Source organism: Leptodactylus fuscus, chromosome 4, assembly GCF_031893055.1.
Source record: "Leptodactylus fuscus isolate aLepFus1 chromosome 4, aLepFus1.hap2, whole genome shotgun sequence".
NCBI lineage: Eukaryota > Metazoa > Chordata > Amphibia > Anura > Leptodactylidae > Leptodactylus > Leptodactylus fuscus.
The window spans coordinates 126,339,332-126,352,022 of record NC_134268.1 but is presented as its reverse complement, the minus strand read 5'-3'; the positions used below and the strand labels follow the sequence as shown (position 1 = coordinate 126,352,022).

The 12,691-nt window shown below is 37.1% G+C and overlaps 1 protein-coding gene across 2 annotated transcripts in view; it reads right to left on the bottom strand.

Annotated features, from left to right (window-relative positions):
- Window positions 1-2,550: 2,550 nt before the first annotated feature.
- The window catches only part of PTPN3 (protein tyrosine phosphatase non-receptor type 3), a 247,473-nt gene continuing 237,332 nt past the window's right edge, over window positions 2,551-12,691 (bottom strand). For both annotated transcript variants that reach the window (XM_075270995.1, XM_075270996.1), the window contains exons 25-27: window positions 12,277-12,422; window positions 9,362-9,497; window positions 2,551-2,856 (exon numbers count right to left, since the gene is read on the bottom strand). In XM_075270995.1, the coding sequence (XP_075127096.1) occupies window positions 2,779-2,856; window positions 9,362-9,497; window positions 12,277-12,422 (360 nt within the window). In that variant the 3' untranslated portion in view covers window positions 2,551-2,778. The remainder of the gene's footprint in view (window positions 2,857-9,361; window positions 9,498-12,276; window positions 12,423-12,691) is intronic.

Genomic DNA, 12,691 nt, shown 5'->3' with positions numbered 1-12,691 from the left:
AGTTGATTGGATCAGAATAAAATATATCTATCATGAAAAACCCAGATGCATTAGGCTAGGGTGGTGGTTTTTTTCCTATACTCTATAATATATGTTTTTATTTGTTTTTTTTCCCTATGTATTACACAACACACTACCTTGTAATATTTTGCATACAGCTGCTATCAAGGTACATCAGTTTTCCCGCCAGGATCAATAAAGTTCTATTGTATTCTATTTAAAATAATGCGACTCTATTCTGTATAATATCATACATTTGTACATTCTTAACAGTATTGATAATTTATACACTCTATACGCTATTTATGCATATATCCACACTTACCTGATCTCCACTTTAGTTAAGGATTCCAGCTTGTTGCAAAAACAATTCAAAACAATATCATGATATGCCAACAAAAGTCGTGAAATATTGCAGTTCACCTTCCCACATTGGGAAGACACAAGTAGAATAGTTAGCATATCAATTTGTGATAATCTGTCACAAAATGATGCTGTGTTTAGAAGAGGAGATTAACTTGTGATACATATATCTGGATAGGTCCAAACAAGCGGACTGGTAAGGGATTGTACATCTGTACATTTATGAATATATAGTTTTTGATAAAATAGATTACCAGTCAGTTCAATACGTTTTTTTCATCAAAGAAGATTTTAACCCAACATGAAAGTTAGTCCCAACCCATATGCAATCACATAATAAAACAGATATATAGAACGTTGATCCTTCACTTACATATAGCATATACTTACAAGTATAATACCATATGGTAAGACTAGTAAAGGCACTTTGATTAACTACAGTTTAACATTAGAATATCGTTGAGTTCTTGATACAATGAGTTTTAAGTACAATCCAAATATTGAAAATATGTAAGATTTCCTATGTAAATTACACACAGAATTTCATCATTAAATCATTTGGATATTTTTATGACAGAAACCTTTTCCGTCAGCATCAGTGCATAAAAGTGTCCATTGTGCTGTACTATGCAAAAAACAGTGGGCATACAAGTTGTGATGAAAATGTAGAAACCTACTTTATGTTTTCTCTAAAGTACTGACCTTAATTTATTTGGTCACATTTAGGCTGAGGCCACATTTTGGGAAAGCTGCATTTTTGTTGCATATTTTGCTGTAGCTTTTTAAGCTCAGAGTATCTTTAAAAGGGGAAATATAAAGGAAGCCCTCATGCTTCTCCCTTCTGCTAAATCCACTCCCAGCTTTGTTTTTGCTGAATTTTTTAAGCCAAAGAAAAACTTAGCTTTTCTGCTGTGTGTGGCCATATACTGAATACATTGATTTAAATTGCTAATTTTTAACATTTTTTTTTTTGAAGAAGAGCTATTTCTGGAATGCATTAAAGGTCTGGACTTAAAAAATAGGTTCAAATATACCTTTTAAGGCAAAGACATGTAAGATGGCAAATGTTTAAAGTTAAACAATGCTTCAAGTTCTTGGCGAGATTTGGATGCTATAACATATAAATGGGGCTAGATATCAGTTTTCAGTGCCATTTTTTTACCTGAATAGTGTAGCAAATCGTGCTATTGTAGAACAGAGCTTGTGCTGGAAAAATCAGGATCTTTGTGGATGCAAATATGTCATATATGTAATAGGTCCTATGAACCAGATGGTTACAATGACTGTCAACAAAGCCTAGGTGTTACATTTTTCTTTTAAGAAGAAAATGCATTGTCTGCAATTCAGTGTTTGCATTTTTACAGTATATTGAACACCAAAATCACAAATATCAGCCTTTAAATAATTGTGCAAGTTTGTGCAAATCAGAAAGCATTTCTTCTGATCACAGTCTCTCTTTACTTATGTTACATATTTTTTATAAAGTACAGTTTTATAATTTATAGATATATGCCCTTGAAGTTCTTTGAAATTTTATTGGAATTTTTTTCTTTGTATTGTTCATATGTAAGGTCATAAGAATGACATTTGGCAGTAGGTTCTTGGGAATGGCCAAGTTGTGCTATCTCAATGGAATATCAAAAGAGTGCTGGTTTAACGTTTTAGGGGATTACAGTGTTCCCTAAATTGAAGAAACATACAATACTAAAAAAGCCAAATATCCCCAAACATAATATACTGTAAGTTATGACTATAATATACCCCATTAGTTCTGTATAATCTAACAGAAAGTTGTATTGGAAACCAGGGGTAACTGAAGAAATGTGTATACATATTTGTGGAAAAGCATGCAATTAAGTTAGTCACATAATTCATTTTAAATGGAATAATTCAATATTTAACAAGGCTGTCTATGAGACAAATCAAAACTTTGCAAAGTAGTTTGTGCCATAGAAAAACACTCTTACATTATAGAGCTTATAAAATCTGAAACACATAGTGTTGGTGCTTGTTTACTAAAAAGTCATAGCTTATTTTTGGCACTGAGGAAACGAAAACAAAGATATATATATATATATATATATATATATATATATATATATATATATATATCTTACTAAATTCTCTATTTTTCATTGGTCTGCATTATTTACAATTGTATTTACTCACAATAAACAGATCAGGAAAAATATTCTAAGGCAAAAGAAGTTATATGTAGTTATTTTGATAATACAATATGTGATGTGTACAGTAAATGATTATACAGATTCTGGCCAGATATACACAAAATGTTATATACACAGACATACTTTAATTAAAATATATTACTGAAATTTAAAGTGCCACCAATGTGCCAGAATGTGTGGCATTCCATTGTTTTTTGTGGAAGCCCCTTTGATATGAAGATTATTTCTATTAACTGTGATGCAATGGTTGAATTAAACCGTCCTTGTAAATACGGAGAATGGCTTCACAGACAAACTTGTACTGGCTCTGTGGATCAAGAGAGAAAAATATTTTAAGTCAAGGAAATATTCTACATAGAATTTTGATTTCACATTTGAGTTCACATATCATTTTGACTCCTTTGAATTAAAGTGCAGCTAAACTCCATTTCTTGCAACATTTGTGTCATTAATATATTTTTTAATATACTTTAAACACAATTTAGCTCCTTTCTGCAATATTCAGCATTTCTTATTCTTTCGAGAGCTATACGCTGCTTTTCACTGTACATGCACTTATACATGTAATGAAGTAAAAATGAAGGTGAGGAAGGGTCACTTCAAATAGTTATATCTATTGCATTATAAAACTTAGCAACTATAGACACTTGCTGCTTCTGTTGTATGAAAGAGGAGATTCTAACCTGAATTGCAGTATATATACGTTTTCCAAAGAAATCACCGGTTGAAAATATATTTGCAATTGGGATATTTATATGCAATTGCATAGTGTCATATGAAAGATGAAATCTCCTCAGCAATAGGACAAAAGAGGCAAATTTCTATGTTGTGTACTGAACAAAATCTAACTATTTGAAGTGACCCTTCCCACCCTGCTGTTCCCTTCATTACACAATCAAGCCCATACACCTTACTCAGTGAGTAGCCTCATACAGCTCTCAATAGAGAAGCAAGGGAAAGACTAAAGAATGTACCAGTATCAGTCTGTTGTAAATATATGCGGTCAGCAAAGGAAGAGTAATTTTGGGAGAGAATGAATTTAGTGAGTTTCCCCACAGGTTCAGCGTTCATACAGTGCATTTCCATGACCTGAACGACTTTTAAACAATTCTGGTGTAGGATGTTGGAATGCAAAAATTTCATGAGCATTTCTATCAGTTTCAGCCCACTATCAACTTAACACTCAGCTACTCCATAACTGAAATAAACTGCCCAACATCTCAGGTTCGATAATTTTCAGGCTATTACATACAGCTGCATATGTTCTGACCCTGTAGATATGGACAAACATTATGGTGGTTTCAAAAAGGCACTCTTGAAGTAGGGCTACCATCCAAGAAGAGTTGAAAACCAAATTGACAGAGCTACAAGAACACCAAGGTGTGAGCTATTATACTACAAAACAGAAAAACAATGTGGTCCTCCTGGTTCTCGTCTACTACCCTCACCTTGAGATGCTGCAGGGAGTCGTCACATGGAAACTACACACACCATTTTACAAAAAAAAATGACCACCTTATTTCCAGAACATCTTATTCTGTGTTATAGGCAGCCCCTTAATATCAGAAACATCATCATTAAGAGCTCATTGTCCCCTTCAACAACAGCAGGAGCATTTCTTTGTAACCAGAAAAATGTAAAACCTGCCCATACATAATGGCCACCGACAAGATAAAGATCCCCAAAAATCCCTGGCACCTTCACTTGCACCACCAAATGTGGTATATTTAATTGTATGTACAAAATGTCCTACTGGTAGTCAATCTGTAGGAGAAACTGGACAGAAACTTCGAATAAGGATGAACTCACACTTTCTAAGAGGACAGATCCCACGGGAGAACAGACTGTGCCAGCACTGTCCAGGGGACCCTAAAATACCCACCACTCTCTTTGCTTTGGCAATGCCAGATGTCTATTTGGATTTTGATTTGATTTGATCTCTCTGTGCCAAAACATTTCTGTAATTCTGATCACAATATTAATGAGATGAAAATTTTGGTATTGAAGGGAAACTTCAAATCTCAGCGACACAGGAGGATCTGGAAGTATAAACGCATGACTACTTTTGACATATTCAGAATAGGGATGAATGTGTCTCATGGACTTATGTCATGCTACATCACTAAAGTAGGTGTCCTTAGAATTGGTGGGGGCATCACAACCAGGGACTAGATTGCAATTAGTGGGCAATAAAACTTTCACACTCCTTATCTAGGAACTGCTATGGTTTATTTCCTTCACTACGCTAGGATCACACCTGCATTTGGATTTCCTAATATGCTTAAAAAAGCTGCTACCTGTGGAAACCCATGGACCCCATAGACTATAATGGGGTCTGCCAGACTTCTGCTTGGAAAATACGGATTGAAAAGTACTGCTTGCAGGACTTTTCTCTCCGCATTCTTAGAACGGAATGGGGAATGGAATTCCCGATCGGAGATCAGGCGCCAGTGTAAACCTAGCCTTTTATTGATAGTACTAGTCCTTTTGTGTATAAATATGTGATTCTTCAGATACCATGTTATACTATACCTGAAGAAAACATCTAAGCAGTCTTGAGAGTATGCTAGTTGTCACTATCTTTTCAATTAACCATTAGAAGGTATCAACTACTGAAGACTCTCCATTTTTATCCTTAACCCCTTCCCGCCGATGGCATTTTTTGATTTTCGTTTTTCGTTTTTGACTCCCCTCCTTCTAAACCCCATAACTTTTTTATTTCTCCGCTCCCAGAGTCATATGAGGTCTTAATTTTTGCGGGACAATTTTTTCTTCATGATGCCACCATTAATTATTCTATATAATGTACTGGGAAGCAGGAAAAAAATTCAGAATGGGGTGGATTTGAAGAAAAAATGCATTTCTGCGACTTTCTTACGGGCTTTGGTTTTACGGCGTTCACTGTGCAGCCAAAATGACATGTCCCCTATATTCTGTGTTTCGGTACGGTTCCAGGGATACCAAATTTATATGTTTTTTTTTACATTTTGACCCCTAAAAAAAATTCCAAAACGGTGTTAAAATTTTTTTTTTCTAAAAGTCGCCATATTCCGACGGCCGTAACTTTTTTATACATAGGTGTACGGGGATGCATAGGGGTCTTTTTTTGCGGGGCTGGGTGTACTTTTTAGTTCTACCATTTTCGGGAAATGTTATTGCTTTGATCACTTTTTATTCAAATTTTTATCAGAATTAAAACAGTGAAAAAACGGCGGTTTGGCACTTTTGACTATTTTTCCTGCTACGGCGTTTACCGAACAGGTAAAATATTTTTATAGATTTGTAGAGCGGGCGATTTCGGACGCGGGGATACCTAACATGTATATGTTTCACAGTTTTTAACTACTTTTATATTTGTTCTAGGAAAAGGGGGGTGATTTGAACTTTTAATACTTTTTATATTTTTTTATATTTTTTTTTTACTTTTTTTTTATTATTTTTTTTTGCATTTATTAGACCCCCTAGGGGTGTTGAACCCCAGGGGGTCTGATCACTAATGCAATGCATTACAATGCTAATGCATTGCAATGCATTGCAAAAAATCATCATCTCTTTTGCAGGCTGTATACACCAGCCTGCAAAAGAGAGAATTTGCAGACCGGCTGGGAGCCTTTAACAAGGCTCCCGGCTGTCATGGCAACGGGGGGTCGGCCCTGGAGCATGCTCCAGGAGCCGGCGATCCCTGCCAAAATGGCGGCGCCCTTTGACAGCAGCACCGGAGGGGTTAATGCCTCCGATCGGTCCGGGGACCGATCGGAGGAATTAGAGCCGGTTGTCTACTGCTTAAAGCAGTAGACACCTGGCGGCTATGACGGCCGCCCGACTCCCGGGCGGTCGCCATAGTTACAGACCCGACATGCGCCATACTATTACGGCGCATGTCGGGAAGGGGTTAATATCTACTGGCTAATGCGGTACAAGCATAAATTATTATGTTAATCTGTTTTCCCTTATTCCCAACAGCAGCCCAGTAGTGGGGTAATTCTGACCCTGTGTGCTGGTAGGACAGAATGGAATTTTTACTGAATAAACAAATGTTTAAATATTAACCCCTCCTCAATATAAGGAAGGAAGTATCAATCCCTCACCATTTAATTATAAAGACAAATACATAATACTCAGACAGAGAGCCCTGTGCTACTATTGGGATGAAGGGAAAACAGATTAACATAATAATCTACACTTCCCTTCTGTCCCACCAGTAGCACAATAGTGGGGATCTAGAAAGAAGAACCCCGAGGGAGGGACCTCTTGAAGAATAGAAATTAAAACGAACGATCAAAGGAGTGTTAAATCTATTAACGACTTACAAAAGATTTGTTCCAAAGAACAGATTTGCTCCAAAGGAACAGAATGCCTTTCAGCCCCGGAAGTGGAAATGACTTTAGTAGAATGAACCTGAACAAATTCAACCACTGAGAAGTAAAAACCAACTTTATGGCTTCCTTAATCCAATGGGATAAGGATGGTTTAGAAGCCTTGAGTCCTTTCTTCTTTCCAGCAAAAGACAGAAAGAGATCCTCTGACTGTCTAAGGGTAGGAATCTCTCAATATAAATTCTCAGAAATCTGGCAATATCCAGGGAGTGAAGTTTAACTTCCTCTGGGGTAGCAGGATTAGGCTAGAAAACTAGTAAGGAAACAACTTGGTTCAAGTTAGAGTATGAGGATACCTTAGGAAGGAAAAATATGTAAGGGTCCACAGAATATAAGGCTTGTAGTTCCCCAACTCTTTTAGCTGAGTTTACAGCCAATAGAAATACCGTTTTAAGAGTAAGAAACTTAATGTTAACCTACTCCAGAGGTTCAAAGGGGGATCACATAACTCCCTTAAAACCATAAATCTGAGTGTGGATACATGCCTAAGAAACCTTTTAACCAGTGAATCTATGGATAACTGCTTACATAAGCAGGCTGACAAAGCTACAACTCGAACCTTCAGAGTAGAAGTAGAAGGCCTTTATCCATGACCTGAAAGATTTCCAGGATCTCTGGAAGGGAGGGATTAGAATTCTCAATCCTTTTCCTTGATGCCCAGGAGATGAAGATGTTACATATCTGGACATAGTTTATATTGGTGGACTCTACTTTAAACATCATGTGTTTATTTCATAGTAAAAAGTATCTCACCTACACAATATTCTTATGCTACATCATACTTTGTTAGTAATCAAATAATGCTAATTTCACATAATGCTACTCTGAGTTGCATTTGGGTGACACAGGCTTGAAATAAGTATTAAAGCAGACAATAAAATGGTATCAAGATGCAAAGAGCTAAGATTTTAGAAAAGGAACTTTTTGTGGAGAATTTTAAATTGGCCAATAATCAGAATAGATTTCATGCCATAGAGCACTTTTCAATCATCCTCAACACAATCATCACAACCCTAAAAAATAAACAATTACAACAATATTTTGTGCACAGATGGAAACCATAACTGTACATCTATAAGAAAGTTAATGTTAACCAACAATATCAAAGGCTGCAGCTTTCTGCTAAAGTATATACAGTATATTGTCCTCATTACAGTTGAATGTTCTGATGGTTCTCTCTTTTCAAATTGTCTTAGCTTTTCAGACAACTTATTCTCATTTCATAGAGCATGTGATTCTGGACCAAAATGTAATGTACTTTAATTAGAAATATGGTTACTTTCTGCCTGAAAAACCTCTCCAAAGTTCCTGCCACTAGGTGTCTTCCTTCTAGCTAATTCATTATTTACTGTTTTGTTTTGTTTTTTTACTAAGGGCTTGTTCACATCTGCGCCCGGTGTCCGTTCTGCAGGTTTCCGTTTCCTGCACAAAACAGAGGCAGGATACGGAAACCTGCAGGACTCTTTCTCACCCATTCTTTTGAATGGGTGAGAAAGCTGTCCGGCCGTGAGCGGCAGTGAGCGTTTTATGCTCTCCACCGCAAAATCGTTTTCTTTAATCCGGACACAGAGTCGGACATGCAGTACTCTGTGTCCGGATTTAAAAAAAAAAAAACGGTTTCGCGGCGGAGAGCATAAAACGCTCACCACCGCTCATGGCCGCACCCGGTCTGTGCTTTCCGTCTTCTTGCATGCAGAAGACGGAAAGCACAGAACGGAGACCCGAACGCAAGTGTGAACCTAGCGTAAGATCCACTTGTCCTTAGATCCATTTCATTCTGCCTTGCTTCTCTCAATGAGTGTAGAGGGCTGTCCTTTTCTCTCTTTACACAGTGAATGGAGGTGTGTGTGTGTGTGTGGGGTGGGGTGGGGGGTGGGTGGGGGGGTGAGTCTTATCACAGCCTGCACAGACACATCTGCAAACTGTTGCTGTGTGCAAAAGGCTGAGGGTCTTGAAGCATCTCACAATTTACAGTGACTAAGAAATATTTTCTATGTACTGCCTGTCTGACTGGGCCATAGATTATGTTTAATTTCTTATATTTTATCTTGGTTACATGTATTTGCATTCTAGTGTTCCTGCTCATTTGGGCTTCCTGGATATTATGGTCACTTTGGCTTTTTTCGGTTATTTGCATTGGATAGTTATTCATGGCAGAACATTATTAACAATGGATAAGGAGGGTGGCAGACTGCTCCCTATTGTACAAGCCCACACACTGAGACAGAAATGCAAAATGTGTCTCAGCCATAGTCTGATTAGCAGAAAAAAACTGTTAGGACATCAGGTATGAAGGCTGATACAGTCATATAACAGATTGCCCAGCAAGACCCTGCAGATATTTCTACTTTTTATGAAAATTCAGATACCCTTTAAGTGTAAATGGTAATAGGTAAAATATCTGTGACGGATGTACTAAATGTTCATTTTGCTTACTGATGTTTGAATCATCATAGGCCGCTGGTCTCGCATTTGTCTTACAATGTCCAAAGGATAGACAGGCTGGTTTTGTTCAATCAGACACATTGCTGTTTCCATGGTTATCAGGACACCAGTACGACCAATTCCAGCACTACAATTAAAAGGTAATATTATATTATAAACTAATAAAGAAAAACAAATTCATAATTTATGTCATATATAATATAATGTATTAGAATACGGACCTTTTATACAAATTTCTTTACATAGTTGCCTGTTCTGTTCATCCCAAAGGCCAAACAGACACCTGACTGAAAGTTTACATACTTTTTTTTTAATATCAGGCATTCTTATATTTCTACAGCATACGGTTAAAGGGGTTTTCCAGGACTGAGAAAATGTGACTATAGGCAGGAAATGTTTGTCATATGAATTAATTAATATAACTGAGGACTTTTATATGTGTTTGGACCATTTTTACCATATTTCAGGCAGTACTTTCTGGTTTTTAGTTTTTGGATGTGGGAATGTCTTTTTACAGGCAGTTCCTCTCAGCATCAGACTGTATCTTCTAGTATTTTTTTTTAATTTACGTCCAGTATACTTACTCATGTATGTGTGTATATTTACATATGAATATATATCTATGAGCAAAGACATATATTATTTACGGACGTGCCAATAAAGCTTTTTTTTAATTTACATATACGGTGGGTGAAATAAGTATTGCATACATTACCAATTTTCTAAGCAAATATATTTCTAAAGGTGCTATTGACATGAAATTCTCATCAGATGTTGGCAACAATTCATCCAACAGGCAAAGAAGAAGTCATACCATAGATGTCCATATATTATGTGTAATAATGATAAATGACACAGGGAAAAGTATTGAACATATGAAGAAAATGGAAACTCCTGGCACCGACTGAAATCTAAGCGGATATTAGGGCCCCTTCACACGGAGGATACGCTGGCTGATTTTGAACGTGTAAACGTTCTGAATCAGCAGCGTTTAAAACAGGTCCCATTGCTTTCTATGGGAGCCGGCATACGTGCGCTCCCCATAGAAATGAACGGGCTGCTTTTTCCCATTCATTTCTATGGGGAGTGCGCGTCTATAGTCTCTCACTCTGCCAAATCAGTATCCCTGCGCTATGCTGAGGAGGTCCAAAAGACCCAAACAGCGCTGTCCATAGCTGGGAATCTGTTCCTTTTGGAATAGAAATACTAATTTGGCAATTAAATCCGCATCATGATAGTAGACTTATTAACTGAGTCATGAATGATGTTAAGGAGGCTGCCCTCTATAGGGCGCCATACAGAGTGCACTGTTCTCCTAATTACATCCTGGAGAATAGATTTGCATATTTTTTACCCAGAATCCCTAGCGGAGCAGGAATGACTTGTAAGTCTCTGTACTGCCTATGTAGGCACACACTCTCCCTGATGTGTACGATTATCCCCTGACCCTAGTGTTCTCTAACAAACCACTGAGGCCTTCACAGAACTGGTGCATTTATACTGAGACAAAATTACACACAGCTGGACTCTATTAACTAATTAAGTGGATTCTGATGGCAATTGATTGCACTAGATATTATTTAGCGATATCAGGGTACAGGGGGGCTGAATACTTTTGCAGATCACACATTTCATATTTTTGGTTGATTAAAAATTTGAAAACCATGTATCATTTTCATTGTACTTCACAACTATATGCTAATTTGTGTTAGTCTATCATTTAAAATACATTTAAGTTTGTGGTTGTAAAGTGACAAATGTGAAAAAGTTCAAGGGGTATGAATACTTTTGCAAGCCACTGTGTATATATACAGTCATAGCCAGAAGTGTTGGTACCCGTGAAATTATTCCAGAAAGTATTTCTCAGAAAATTATTGCGATTACACATGTTTCAACAAGCTTTTAACACCTTTTAACTGGTATTTTGGACCACTCTTCTTTTGAAAACTGCTCCAGGTCTCTCATATTTGATGGGAGCCTTCTCCCAACATCAATTTTACGATCTCTCCACAGGTGTTCAATGGGATTTAGATCTGGACTAATTACTGGCCACTTCAGAACTCTCCAGTGCTTTGTTTCCATTAATTTCTTGGTGTTTTTTTTAAGTAGGTTTGGGGTTGTTGTCCTGCTGGAAGACCAATGACTTAGGACACAAACCCAGCTTTCTGACACGAAGCCCTACACTGAGACTGAAAAATCCTTTGGTAATCTTCATGATGCCTTGCACACAGTCAAGGCACCCAGTGCTAGATGCAGCAAAGCAACCCTAAAATACTTTTGAATCTCCACTCTATTTGACTGTTGGTATGGTGGTCTCTCCTTGGTAGGTCTTATTCCATTTTCAGGAGGCAATAAAACCCATGTGCTTTACTAAACAACTCTGTCTTGGGATCTTCTGTCCACAAGATGGTAAACTGCATTTTGGTAAACTGCAATCTAGCATTTATATGTTTCTGTGTCAGAAGTGAGGTCCTCCTGATTCTCCTGCCATAGCATTTCATTTTATTCCAGTGTCATTGGATAGTTTGTGCTGACACTGATGCACCCTGAGCCTGCAGGACAGCTTGAATTTTTTGGAACTAGATTGGGGCTGCTTATCCACCACCCGGACTATCCTGCATTGCAACATTTCATCAATTTATCTTGTTTGTTCATGTTCAGAGAGATTAGCTACAGGGGTTGTAAGCTTGTTGAATATGTTGGGTACCATGGACAAAGGAACATCAATAAACTAGTGTTTAACAAAACATGTGTAACTGCAATAATTTTCTGGTAGAAATACTTTATTTTCTGGAATACTTTGAGGGGTACCAACACTTACAGCCATGACTACAACTCTTGCTAAAAAATTAGATTGTTCATTCTTTTCAAATTTCCAAATAACATACCAGAACCAATAACATTACCTGCAGTGTACAAGGATAGGTTGATTTTTCACTCTCTTTTGTCTCACACAGGTTACAAATTCCAGAAAATCAGATGATTCATCTGGCACTCCATGATCAGGCCAAGCAACATATTGCAAGTGAGAAACTGGAAGCTCTTCTCCTGTCTAAATAAATTTGATCAGACTCATGTACAAGTACTGTATAACATGTTATTACGTTCAAGAAAGGACAGAATGAAAACCTATATAATATATTGCATATATGCTTAAGATTATAGACCCTTTTCAATCATGTGCTTACTTTCTGCTCAGTTATTTATCTTCACTAACTACTATCTGTTTTTCTTTTGTTACAGTGTATATACTTTTGTCCTGGTATCCGTGCAAATTTACTATATGATTTTAATTGTTTTCTCTGTTTTAGGATAGAACTA